Here is a 13,662-nt window from a genome sequence, read left to right as displayed (position 1 = left end):
TTGCAAATTGCATAAAATTTAATTAAATAAACACTTTTTTAAGAAAATGATTTTGCATATTAAAAAGTTTTAAGAAAAGTTACTCGTATCAAATTTCTTTTTGTACTAAAGACTGTGTATCACAGGTTATTAAGAATAGTACAAAGATATTCTGTGAGATAAGTAAAATTTTAAAATCAATTTTAATACACGGCAAGTTTAAAAACAATACTGAGTTTGACTATGCCAAAGGATTTAAAAATAGCTTTCACGCTACAAAATTACATTCCTTTGCAAATTCCAAAAAATATTCTATAATTTTGCGTGGTAAAGTAAGGAGCAACTACAAAATTACGTTCCCTTGTAAATTCCCAAAAATATTCTATAATTTTGAGTGGTAAACTAAGGAGCAACTGCAAAATTACGTTCCCTTGTAAATTACAAAAAAATATTCTGTAATTTTGCTGGGTAAAGTAAGGAGCAACTACAAAATTACGCTCCCTTGTAAATTCCAAAAAATATTCTATAATTTTGCGCGCAAAGTAAGGAGCAACATACACAGTTTCAATTTATGAGTTACTCCAGTTTTAATTAAGAATAATAAATAGTTTAAGCCTACATAGTAATCTCCACTAACAAACTTTGCAGCTGCTTTTAAAGTTTATAAAGCTTCAAAATCTAAGCAAATGAATGGTTCTGAATTGAGCAATGATTTTCTAACGACATATATGTCAGCTATATTTTACGGCCGTAATATTTCCCTATCGGTATTTCATCAAGTTGCTCAGCACTGGGAATTCCGGACGCGTTGTTTTACGAATCACTCGCGTCGTGGCATACAACGACAACGAATAACTACCCTCGCAGCTAAATTATCCAGAAATATGACGCATGGTGGTGCTTGGACACCTTTCATGTGATTAATGCCTGTTAACCTCGGTTTAAAGTGACGCTCGCTTTGCAGCGACAGTTTGTACTGTTATTACCTAAATAAATGACAACATGTAAACATTCAACAACTACCTACAAACGCAATAAAAATTAATCTTCAGTTTCTTATTCATGAGTGATGGCAACCGTAAAAAAAAATGGCTTCGCTTATTTTTATGGACGGGGGAAAAAAACAACTAGTTTATTTAGTTTTTCGAGTTTTTTTTATTATCTTTTTTGGGAGGAGATTTCAATACATCTGAAATTCAAAACCGAAAACTGAGTTGTTGCAGAGAAGTAAAGGAGAAGAAAATGCATTAAAGAGGGTGATAAATAGCACTCGATGAGGAGCGCTCATTAATCAAGCGTTGCGCTTGATCACGTGATACGAGTTTTAACGTGATTGAGAAGATATACAGGAGGTGAGGAAGAAAAAAGGCTGACCCCTGGACTGCGTTGATTAATTACTCTTCGCTCGACGGCAAATGAGCAGAAAATTATTTCGAAGGATAAAACTCCATTAAGAATGGAAAGCTTTAGTGTAAATAAGGATTGAAATGAATGTCGGTAATTGTAACGCTATTTTTTTTTAATAATGAAAGTGTTTTATAAAAAGTATATGGATTTAATTTATAAGATCTGAAGTAATATACATCAAAACATTGGTAAAAAAACTTTTTCATTAATGTACAGTGGAGTATCGTTTATACGACGATCACTTATACGACGTTTACATTTATACGACGTTTTAGTGTGGTCCCAAATCATTCCTATTCATTTTAATGTAAAAATATATCGTTTATACGATGCGCAGAATCGGTTATACGTCGGTTTTTAGATTTTGTTCACGTTTATTTTATTTTTTCTTGTGTATTTTAAAAAAGGGCGGAATTTGCCAACATGAATGATACAGAAAAGGGTGCCAACAAGAATGCTTGGATGACGACCATAATTTTTACTAGATGACTGAAAAAACTAGACAATGTTATGAAGAGGCAAAAACGAAAAACTTTGCTATTCATCGACCAATGTCCAGCGCATCCATCGATACTAATTATTTTGGAAAATGTAAAAGCTCTCTTTTTTCCTGCAAATTGCACAAGTGCGCTTCAGCCATTAGATTTAGCCGTGATTAGAAATTTAAAATTGCATCATAGAAAGCAGTAAGTTCAACTCGCTATTCAAAGCATTGCAGAAACTAATAGCAAGAAAATATAATTAAAGGCAACATACATTCAAATTGCTCACTGCAATTTTTCTTCTTTGGTCATTTGTTTGTTTTGTTTTGTCTAATTTAGAAATTTATGTAAATCAACACGTTAAACATTAAAATTAACTGAAAACAGAGTTAGTTTCAGTTTTAGAAGTAGAAATCGATTATACGACGTTATCGTTTATACGACGTTTTTCGGTGGTCCCTTCGGCGTCGTATAAACGATGCTCCACTGTATTTTATATTAAACAAATAGAACATAACTACTGAAACATATTAAGAAATAATATTATTCAAAAGCAAAAATATACTGAGTCTTAATTTCAGTGGATTATACATGGTATCAAAAGCAGTAAAAGTCTAAACAATCTTTAAAATTTGAAACGTGTAGAATTTCTTTTAATTTAGAATCGTTCCATGGACGAACAAGAAATATTATATAATGTTACATGGGTTATGAATATTTCTAATATTTTACTCTATAATTTGATAGAAAAATTCAATATAAGAAGGAGCAAAGAATAATAATTGATTTTGACCCTTAAATATGTAATATTTCAAGGGGAAAAAATCCTGGCAAAATTACTGTATTACATGGTAATAGCATTTCTAGTTTTTTTTAATAAATAAATAAATAAAAAGAAACATAATTCTGGTAATAAAACCAAAAATATACGGTATTTAAACTATTCATTTGGTAATTTTTCAGTTTACATGACAACGGTTATCTGTAAATTCTGGTTTTAAAATTATATTTCTTACTATCACAAATTTAGTAAGAAATACAAAACAGAAAGAAATTTAATCGAATACCATACCATGCTCTAAAGTATCATGAAAAAAGATGATTAAATTTTGGTAGTTTTGATCATACTTTTTTTTCGGGGTCGTATTAACTTAAAATAAATCTTTTACTTCACTCAATGCTACATCCCGCCTACAATTTCGATGCATTAATTTTCTAAAGTTTCCAGAATTCTTACGCTTTATAGCACTAACATTTTATAGTGCTTTAAACTTTCATATAACACAGTTTTTTAAGATTTTTTTAAAGTTAATCTTCTGAACTCGGAGTTAAGCATGTTAATTAAAAAAAGTAAGAACTTAAAAATTAAAAATCACAACTTCCTTACTTTTAACTTACTTTCTATATAATAACTTACAATCATAGAATAATACAGTTACTTAACAGAAAGATGCAAAGGTGTGACTTGAGTGTAAGGTGTATAAGGAGGCATTGAAGTCCAAAGAGTTATTTTATGTGAAATATCTTAACTAATAAATAAATCTATGACAACAATCTCGTGGAAGATAATTTTTCGTAACTGTCACAATGACCAATCTGCTTTCTTTATTCAAAATTCTTTATTCAATCTTTAATAAATTAATGCACAAGAATACGCTTAAAAATAATTTTCGTATTTTTTTTTCTTCGTTTTTTTAACAATCATTTACATCGTTTTTTCGTTTTTTATGCGAATTATTTGCAAAAGTTTTCTTCGTTTTTTTGTTTTAAAAAATTAAAAAAGAGAAACTGTTGGAAAGGAGATCGTTCTCGCAGGTGTAAAAATATGAAGAAATTTTGAAGTACAATTTAAAATACTTTTAAAACTATTCAATAAATATTAAGACAGACAATTAAAGTAAAATAATTACTGTTCTTCTCTTGGGTATTTTAAAAGTGTGTGGCTCAAGGATTTGTAACTGAGGCTTAGATTTTTCTTATACTACTGTAAAAATTCCAGATCAAATTACTATGCAAAGTAGGGTGCATTATCCGTGAAATTCATTTTTACCTAAAAGTATTTACCAGGACATGATACGGAACAAAAAATCAGACATACCATATAATTCACAGTAATAATTACCGTAAAATTTCTCACGAAACAAATATTACTATAAAAATTATGGTATAATACTGAATAATAAAAGTAGATTTTACAAATGATGCACCCAAAGTACCGGTACTTTGTACCGTAAATTGTTCTGAATTTTTTTACAGTGCACTTATATTTTTAGACGCACGCCCATTGGCTCTAATATTATTATCAATAAAAAACTTATTAAAAAAAGAACATGATAAGGTAATAAATTTTAGTAATATCTTTCCTTCAATAAGCTTAACTACAATTTTTTAATTTTTCTTCTTAATTTTTTTTCTTCTCACTAGCGCTTTTTCTTTCGCCAATAATTTCATAAATGAAATTAACTTCAGAAATATTCATTTAACCATTTTAAAAATAAAAACACTAAAATGGGGGAAAAAAATCAGGGCTTTCAGACGAATTTCAAATAAATTCATTCTTTTTCTATAAACATGGTCCTATCTTCTCAATCTAATTATTACATCCTAGCCTTGATAAAGATGTTGCATGGAATCTGTTGACAAGTTAGGGTCGTGGGGCGGCGCTGGCTAGATTGCGTCGGTTTTTTGATGAAGAGGTCAAGTTTCGGGCTAAAGAACACAGCCCCCTTTTTTTGAGAAGAACACATGTTACCAAATCCGTTTTTATGGCAGATATTTGATGAATCACTTTTTTAAACATACCTCTGAAAAGTTTGGAAACAGGACGGGAAGTTGATTATACCTATGATGTGACTCGTGTACTTAATGAGCCTGACCATGCCATGAATATTTAAATTATTGGATTAGGTTGCTAATCAAGAATTTTAGACAGAGACTGAAATTGACGAAGTGGTAATTAAAATTGAAAGAGAAGTTGTTTGTTTCTGATTTTTTTCTTCTTCCTGAAAATGATAAATCAGCTTTTATGGAAATTGAATTTTAGATTCAATTTTAAAAATAGCTACCATAAAAATTGTTTTGAAGTTTAAACATTTTTACTATCTAAGGATAGTAAAAATGCTCGTACTTACTTTGTAGTTACTTTCTTCTTCCTTATTTTACCAGGACAATTTTTTGTCGATTTAAACAATTTTAGTAGCTTTAGGAAGAATATAATGAGTTTCAAACATTTTTACTATCTAAGGATAGTGCTTTGTAGTTACTTTATTCTTTCTTGATATACAGATACAATTTTTTGCTGATTTTAAAAATTTTAGTAGCTTTAGGAAGAACATAATAGATTTTAAACATTTTTACTATCTAAGGATAGTAAAAATCTAAGGATAAGGACAATATCTAAGGATAGTAAAAATGCTCGAATTTACTTTGTAGTTACTTTATTCTTCCTTATTTTACCGGGACAATTTTTTGTCGATTTAAAGAATTTTAGTAGCTTTAGGAAGAATATAATGAGTTTTAAACATTTTTATTATCTAAGGATAGTGCTTTGTAGTTACTTTATTCTTTCTTGATATACAAATACAATTTTTTGCTGATTTTAAAAATTTTAGTAGCTTTAGGAAGAACATTATAGATTTTAAACATTTTTACTATCTAAGGATAGTAAAAATCTAAGGATAAGGACAATATCTAAGGATAGTAAAAATGCTCGAATTTACTTTGTAGTTACTTTATTCTTCCTTATTTTACCGGGACAATTTTTTGTCGATTTAAAGAATTTTAGTAGCTTTAGGAAGAATATAATGAGTTTTAAACATTTTTATTATCTAAGGATAGTGCTTTGTAGTTACTTTATTCTTTCTTGATATACAAATACAATTTTTTGCTGATTTTAAAAATTTTAGTAGCTTTAGGAAGAACATTATAGATTTTAAACATTTTTACTATCTAAGGATAGTAAAAATCTAAGGATAAGGACAATATCTAAGGATAGTAAAAATGCTCGAATTTACTTTGTAGTTACTTTATTCTTCCTTATTTTACCGGGACAATTTTTTGTCGATTTAAAGAATTTTAGTAGCTTTAGGAAGAATATAATGAGTTTTAAACATTTTTACTATCTTAGGATAGTAAAATTGCGCGAACTTACTTTGTAGTTACTTTATTCTTCTTTGATTTACAGAGACAATTTTGTGTCGATTTAAACAATTTTAGCAGCTTTAAGAAGAACATAATGAAGTTTAAACATTTTTACTATCTGTGGATAGTAAAAATGCTCTAACTTGCTTTGTAGTTACTTTATTCTTCCTTGATTTACAGAGACAATTTTTTGTCGATTTAAATAATTTTAGTAGCCTTAGGAAGAACATAAGTAATACTAAGACAAATGTAAGTTTTAAATTTTTAATAGTTTTAGGAACATAATAAGTAATACTAAGACTTTTGTTTGCAAATTAAAACATTTTTACTTGTTTAGAAGAAACATAAATAATAATACAAAGACTAATGTGTGGCAGAATAAATATATTTACTAATTTTGGAAAGAACATAATAAGTAATACTAAGACACATGTTTAGAAGTTTGAATAATTTTAATAACTTCAGGAAGAATAAAGTACCTTCCGATATAAGCTTTTATTAAACGGTTTAATCTGCTTTGAGGAGAATATAGCTACTACCGAAACTATTTTTTAATTATTTAGCTTTAGAAAGAATATAATTCGATAAATATCTGAACTCAACAATCTACTCAAACAATAGATCTATAAAGCCATCAAAACATTACTTGAATATATAGTTTAAACATATAGTAAGCATATAGTTTAACGATAATTTATTGCAAACATATAAAATAAAACATTATAAGGTAAAAGAACGATAGAGCAGTTTTTGGTTGTAAAAGTACAGAAAATGTACAATAATGTGTATATATATATATATATATATATATATATATATATATATATATATATAATATGGTCATAAATGACAAATATATTTAGTCTAGTAGCTTTAATTCAAAAATTTGTTCTTAAACCAGTCAATGAACTTTATTATAAATTCTTAAAGAAAACACGATTATTTTTTTAGCAAGATAATATTTTAGGTTTCCCTTCCGCGTTACTTTTTTCTAAATAAGATTAAATGTCATTTTCCTTTAAATAATCTAGATTAAAGATTAAATTTTAGTATAAGAATAATCTAATGTGTAAAAACAGTCTAATAGAACATTTATTTTTTTCAGAACACCCCAAATTCCAATACTTTTCGGTAAAAGGAGATTACAAGAACAGTTACGCCTTTTCTGGTAAGAAATTTTTTTTACATATTCTTTTAAAAAAAGTATTTCCGTTTTTGTAATACACGATCGTAGTAGTAAAATAGTAAACAATATTAAACGCCATGGTAAACAATTCTTAAAACTTTCAGTTTTTAAATCTTTTAAGGAGATTTTGAGATTAACCATAATATATTGGGGTTAACTTAGAGAACTACGATTATTATAGTTAGTCTTCGAATGTTCCTGATTTTATAGGGTGAACAACCTCCATATTTTTCATTTTCATATTTGCTGTAAGCTTCTATGGATGTTAATATTTGCTTTCTGAGAATTTAAAAGATAAAAAAATAAAAACATGAAAAGATTTTTCGAGTATTTTAAACACACATCTAGCAGCATTTTTTTGTTTAAATATAATAAATAAAATGAATGCAACTTAAATTTGAACGTAAATTTTAACAGTCATACATTTTTCGTGCATGCACTGATATTATCAAATAAAATTTAGCAAATTGTTACAATATTCAGTATTTTGGGTGCATCATCCGTAAAATCCATTTTACTACAAAATCCATTTTTATCGTTAAATATTATATCGTAATTATATATGTGATATTTGTTTAATTAGAGTGATTTAATACATTTATTACTATGAAAACTACGGTATATCAGATTGTTTATTCCACAGGATGTTCCAGTAAAAACTAATTATACGGTAAGAAGTACCGCCACCCTGAGTACTGGTACTTTTTACAGTAATTTTTTACACTGCAGGCATTTAATATTTTTTTTAAAATAACTGTTAAGATACTGTACTGTTTTAAAAAACTGCATTTTTTTTTAATTTCTGAAATATTCGAAACGAACAAAAATTAGTTCTTGGGAGAGATATAGAAGTATTTCATGGCTACATTATCTATTTGATTTTATAAAAAGAACTAATTATGTTTACGAATATTAGGGTTTTTTTCCAAAGTGCTTTATAATTTTAAATAACTACTTTTTTATGTAAAAGAGAAATAAACGAAATTAGTTTAACTTTTCTATTAATTAATTAAAACTATTCTATTAATTAATGAATCATTTAGATGAACTTTTTGCGAAGTATTTAACGAAAAACTTTAATGAGAATTATTTAAATTTAATTAAATTATATTAAAAAAAAATTTTTTTCTTATTCCAAACAATTTTTGATTATAAGAGTTTGTTTGGAAAATATTTATGCAAAGCAATAAATGTCAGTCTAACTAGTATTTGAAAAACTGTTGCGGTATTTAACTTTTTTTTAAACACATTTAACAAAATTTTTTATTCTAAATATTTTTTTAAGAAATACACAAAAAAAATTTTCGAGAAAAGGTTGTACATACCTCTTAAAACTAAAAACTTGTTTTCTTTAGTGAACAAGTTAAAACAGTTTAAGAATATTATATTTCACAAAATTTAAATTTGATTATATATATTACAATGGAATTTGTACAGTGATTTAAAATGGAGAGATTTGTTGAAAAGTCATAAAAAGTCAAGCTAAGCATGCAACTCTTTTTTTTCTCGTCAATTTCTTTATGAAGATAAATTACAATTTTTAGTATAAAATTTTTCTGTACGCAATTCTTTACTCTGAAATTATCACTTAAGTACATAATTTACTGTGGTCTATAATATATATCATAAATAGTAAAATTTTATTTTATTTACTATAATGGAATATGTGCAGAAATTTAAAACGAAAATTTCTCTAAAAGCTAATCAAATTAAAGCACAATAAAATATATAATTATCTTTCTTTCAGATTTATTCATTTTATCCCAAAGATAAATTTCACTTTTTACATCAAATACCATGGAATTAAAAAGTCACCATTTAAACTGCAGGTTCAAGTTTTTCTAAAAAATAAGTCCCTAAATTATTAATTTATATATTTTTTACTCTTTTGAGAAAAATTCTCAAAAATTGAGTTTCAGAATCTATATAATTTTGAAACTAAGCATCTGAAATATATCAAAGATAAATCTGAAAAAAATTTTACGATCATACAACAATTAATCAGTTTGCTTACATATTAGTTGTGATTGCTTCACGCATTAACAAATCTTTTAGTTTTTAGCTCTTATTTTAATTGCAAATCACTCAAAGCATTTTTCAATTTTTGAAGAGTTAATTTCAAAGTTACAAAATATTAATAGAATTTTCACTTTTAGCAAAATTGATATTTCTCAAAAATGTTTTTTTTTTCTTCTCAAAACGTTGTTTTCACACCAGTCATTATTATAAACGACAAGCTATTAATTGTCCCATCTCATTAGCATGAAGATAATTAATAAAATCTCAGAGAAACTAAGTTTAGACAGAACATTTCTGAAAACGCGGAAGGTGGTAAACACTTTAAGAGCTCTATGAGACAAAATTCGCAGTCAATTTACGAGCAAACTAAATTGTGTTCACAGTACCGCTCAGTAGCTTTACGTGCAATTTAATTAAGATTACAGCTTTTCAAATGTTGGCGCCCATGGCGGTAAAACCACGGCGTTATCTTCGAAAATAAAGAATCAGAATACTGTTCGCCTTATCAGCTGTGAAATATCACGAAAATTATAATTGCGAAAAATGTTTCATTTCTCCCCCTTTTAAACCCGAATCGAAATATAGCCATTCATTTCTCGCAAACCGACAAGATCTTTTAATTTCCAATGAGCCCGGTCTCAAATTGCCCGTCTTTTGCCCGAAAATTCCAATATCTCCCGAAGGCATTTATAAACTTTAAAACTCAAGCAGGGGAGAAGGGAAATTTTCGAATCGTGTGGGGTAATGGGGTGTAGGAAGGGAATATCAAGGGTGCGGAAAGCAAGCAAAGCTAATTTATCGCTTTCAAAACTGCGCCAAAATTATTACCGCCGTGTCAATAATTCCTGTGGTTTATAGTGCCGAAGGGTTAGACTTTTAAAGAAGCTACACGAAAGTCTAGAGCATTTCAAGTCTAATTACTGATGGCGTTTGCTAATTGGGAGTCTCCCCCTAGGTCGAATATAGGGGAAGGGATAGAGGAAATATGCAAATGAGGCGGGTGGCCTTTTTCGGTGACTAATTGTTAATTAGCGTACGCCATGCCGACCGATTAATTACACGGTGATTATTTAGTTAACAAAGATCTCATCTTTCCCCCTCTCTCTCTCTTTCCTCTTTAGAAAGACAGGGTATGCAAATATCGATTGAAAAGAGTTGCTGACTTCTGTTTCTAGCGTTATCAATCTGAAATGATTGAGGACCATCTCCTAATTGAAGATGATTTATTTACCGGTCATTTTGGAAATGAAAACTATGTCACCCATAAACTCAAGACTACCCTCTCGCAAAAATTCTGTGGGATTCTACTTGTTTCACCTTATAAATCGGAACTCTCATTTATGCTTGATTCAGTTATTTTTGATATCTATTGATCATGAAACTGCGTATTTTTTGACGAAACACAAACTCTTAAATCTATAACGAAACAGCTTTTTCACTTGTATGTGTATGTCTCTGGGTCTTCTGACGTTCTTTGTGTAATTTTAAAACCGTTTAACCTGTGTAATGGGATAATACTGCGTTTACATGGAATTACATGGGATAATATAATTATATGGGATAATACTGCGTTAGCATTTTTTGACAGAGTTCAAATCCTACAGAAGACTGAAAACTCACTTCATTCACACATTATATTCATATTGTTTTCCATTATTTTTTTTATCAAGCGTGTTAATCAGTATGTAGAAGCAAGCCTAGTTTTTTTTATGAAATGTGTTTAATTAAACTATTAAAGACAGTTATTTTTTTCAATTTAATGAAACATTCATATTTGTCGTAAAACCAAGACATTTTCAGGAATTTTGAGAATATATTTTTTTACAGTGTATTCACGTATTTATCTTTGAATATACTATCCTGCCAAAACTTTGAATTGAAAATGGTATATTGTAAATATTTAATGCAAAACAGTCATACATATACTATTCAAACGCATTCATTAAAAAATAAAGAAAATGTACTATTACTAAATATGTAAATATGTGCCCACGATATTAAAATTGATTGCCAATAAAGAATTAATTAACAACAAGATAAGCAATCGACAAATTTGATTATACATTTGAACTATTACGAGTGGAATATTTATTTAAAAGGGTTATTTCATAGCTTAAAAAGAAAGAAATTAATATACGATATAATAATAAATATAAATAATACTTGATTATTATTTGATAAATTCACGGTATAAAAATTAATTGCAAAGGAATTATAGCATAGTAATACTTTAATATATTATCAAAGAGTCTCTCAATTGCATAAAAAATTATTTATTTTAAAGAATTATTTGAGAAGCATTATACTTTTGATTTTAAAATTACACTAATGAATTTATGGAATTTATGTAATTTCAAACAAAAATTCCCTTTAAAAAAATGTTTAAATTTTTTTTCTTCATAGGTGCCGGTATTCCTTGTCCACCTGCATATACGTATGCTGCTTCATCCGTAGCAAAGCCCGTCCCTAGACCATTTCTAGAATCACCTTTGCATTCATTAGTGGCATGTCGGAACCCGTATTTCACAGGTTTGGATTAAATAATTTTATATTACTGATGCATGTTTAACATTTATTTGAAGTTTCATATAAAAACGATAAAGACACAACTAAAATATTTTCTTATAAAGTGAAATTCTACTGTCACAAATACTTGGAGAGAGTTGTTATTAATTTCAATTACTTTCACTTGGAATTCGACAGAAAAAAAAGTTTTTTACCTTAGGCTAATAAAGAATATTACCTTATTTCGCAGGTTTGGTTTATATCATTATTTTATTAATGGCATGTTGGAATCCTTATTTCACAGGTTTTATAAATAATTTCTTTATTACTGATGCATGTTTAACATTTACTTGAAGTTTCTTACTAAAACGATAAAAACCAAACTAAAATATTTTCTTATAAAATGAAACTCCAGTGTCGCCAATACTTGGAGAGAGTTGTTTTTAATTTCGATTACTTACACTTGGAATTCGGCAGGAAAAAAAAGGTTTATAGTACCTTAGGTTAATAAAGAATAATACCTTATTTCACAGGTTTGGTTTATATCATTATTTTATTAATGGCACGTTGGAACCCTTATTTCACAGGTTTTATAAATAATTTCTTTATTACTGATACATGTTTAACATTCATTTAAAGTTTCATGTTAATAAAAAAATAAAAAGACAACTGAAATAATTTCTTATTAAGTGAAATTCTATTGTCACAAATACTTGGAGCAAGTTGTTATTAATTTCAGTTACTTACACTAGAAATTCGGCAGAAGAAAGGTTTAATAAAGACTAATACCATAGGTTAATAAAGATTATTACCTTATTTCACAGGTTTGGTTTATATCATTATTTTATTATGGCATGTTGGAACCCTTATTTCACAGGTTTTTTTAATAATTTCTTTATTACTGATACATGTTTAACATTTATTTAAAGTTTCATATTAATATAAAGATAAAAAGACAACTGAAATATTTTCTTATGAAGTGAAATTTTACTGTCACAAATACTAGAGAGAGTTGTTAGTAATTTCAATTGCTTACACTTGGAATTCGGCAGAAAGAAAAGGTTTAATAAAGACTAATACCTTAGGTTAATTAAGATTATAATCTTGTTTCACAGGTTTGGTTTATATCATTTCTTTATTAGTGGCATGTTGAAACCCTTATTTCACAGGTTTTTTTCATAATTTCTTTATTGCTGATGCATATTTATCATTTATTTAAAGTTTCACATTGATAAAAAGGTAAAAAGATAACTGAAATATTTTCTTATTAAGTGAAATTCTTTTGTCACAAATACTTGGTGCCCGTTGCTATTAATCTTAATTGCTCCTACTTGGAATTGGACAGAAAAAAAGGTTTAATAAAGACTAAAACCTTAAAACGTAATCTACACAAGTAATCCACCATCTAGCAAGTTAAGATTCATGGGATTACTTCTTATGATCAGCGAGTTCACTCACCGAAAAAGATCTGATATTACCATGCAGATGTTAAAGCTAACTAAAATTTTGACACTATTCTTTGTTAAATACTTATCTGTAGTATTATAACATCACATCACATTTAAGAAAACACTTCTTTTATCGTGATTTTAATTTTTTTTTTAAATGCGTCAATTTCTGTTCTATTTACACACATCAATTAAAATGTTAATTTTACTAATTAAATGTTTTTGATTATTTTTAAATTGTATTTTAAATTTAATATTAATTTTAATAAGAAAAAACTATGATTAACTAACAGATAATGCTTTAGTAAAAGAAATATTTTATAATAAAGTAAGCTTGCGTTGTAGAAATAAAATAAAGGAAGGTTTAATCCATAACATTTCCAATACAATATTTTCCACTTAAACGTTTAATCTATCCAGAATTTTTCTGCAATTTTAAAGCTTTGTTCATGATTACCATTAAATAATTAACCAAGAATCATAAAAATGCATTCGA

At 27.6% G+C, this 13,662-nt stretch overlaps 1 protein-coding gene across 1 annotated transcript in view; it reads left to right on the top strand.

The window, feature by feature from the left end:
* LOC107446793 (homeobox protein DBX1-A) overlaps window positions 1-13,662 on the top strand; it is a 103,682-nt gene that overhangs the window by 49,159 nt on the left and 40,861 nt on the right. The window contains exons 2-3 of the mRNA XM_071182263.2: window positions 7,114-7,176; window positions 11,617-11,742. Coding sequence (XP_071038364.1) covers window positions 7,114-7,176; window positions 11,617-11,742 — 189 coding nt within the window. The remainder of the gene's footprint in view (window positions 1-7,113; window positions 7,177-11,616; window positions 11,743-13,662) is intronic.

Source organism: Parasteatoda tepidariorum, chromosome 4, assembly GCF_982258835.1.
Source record: "Parasteatoda tepidariorum strain Cologne lab strain chromosome 4, Ptep-v5.0, whole genome shotgun sequence".
NCBI lineage: Eukaryota > Metazoa > Arthropoda > Arachnida > Araneae > Theridiidae > Parasteatoda > Parasteatoda tepidariorum.
The sequence above is the reverse complement of the archived record's forward strand: the minus strand, read 5'-3'. Positions and strand labels throughout refer to the sequence as shown.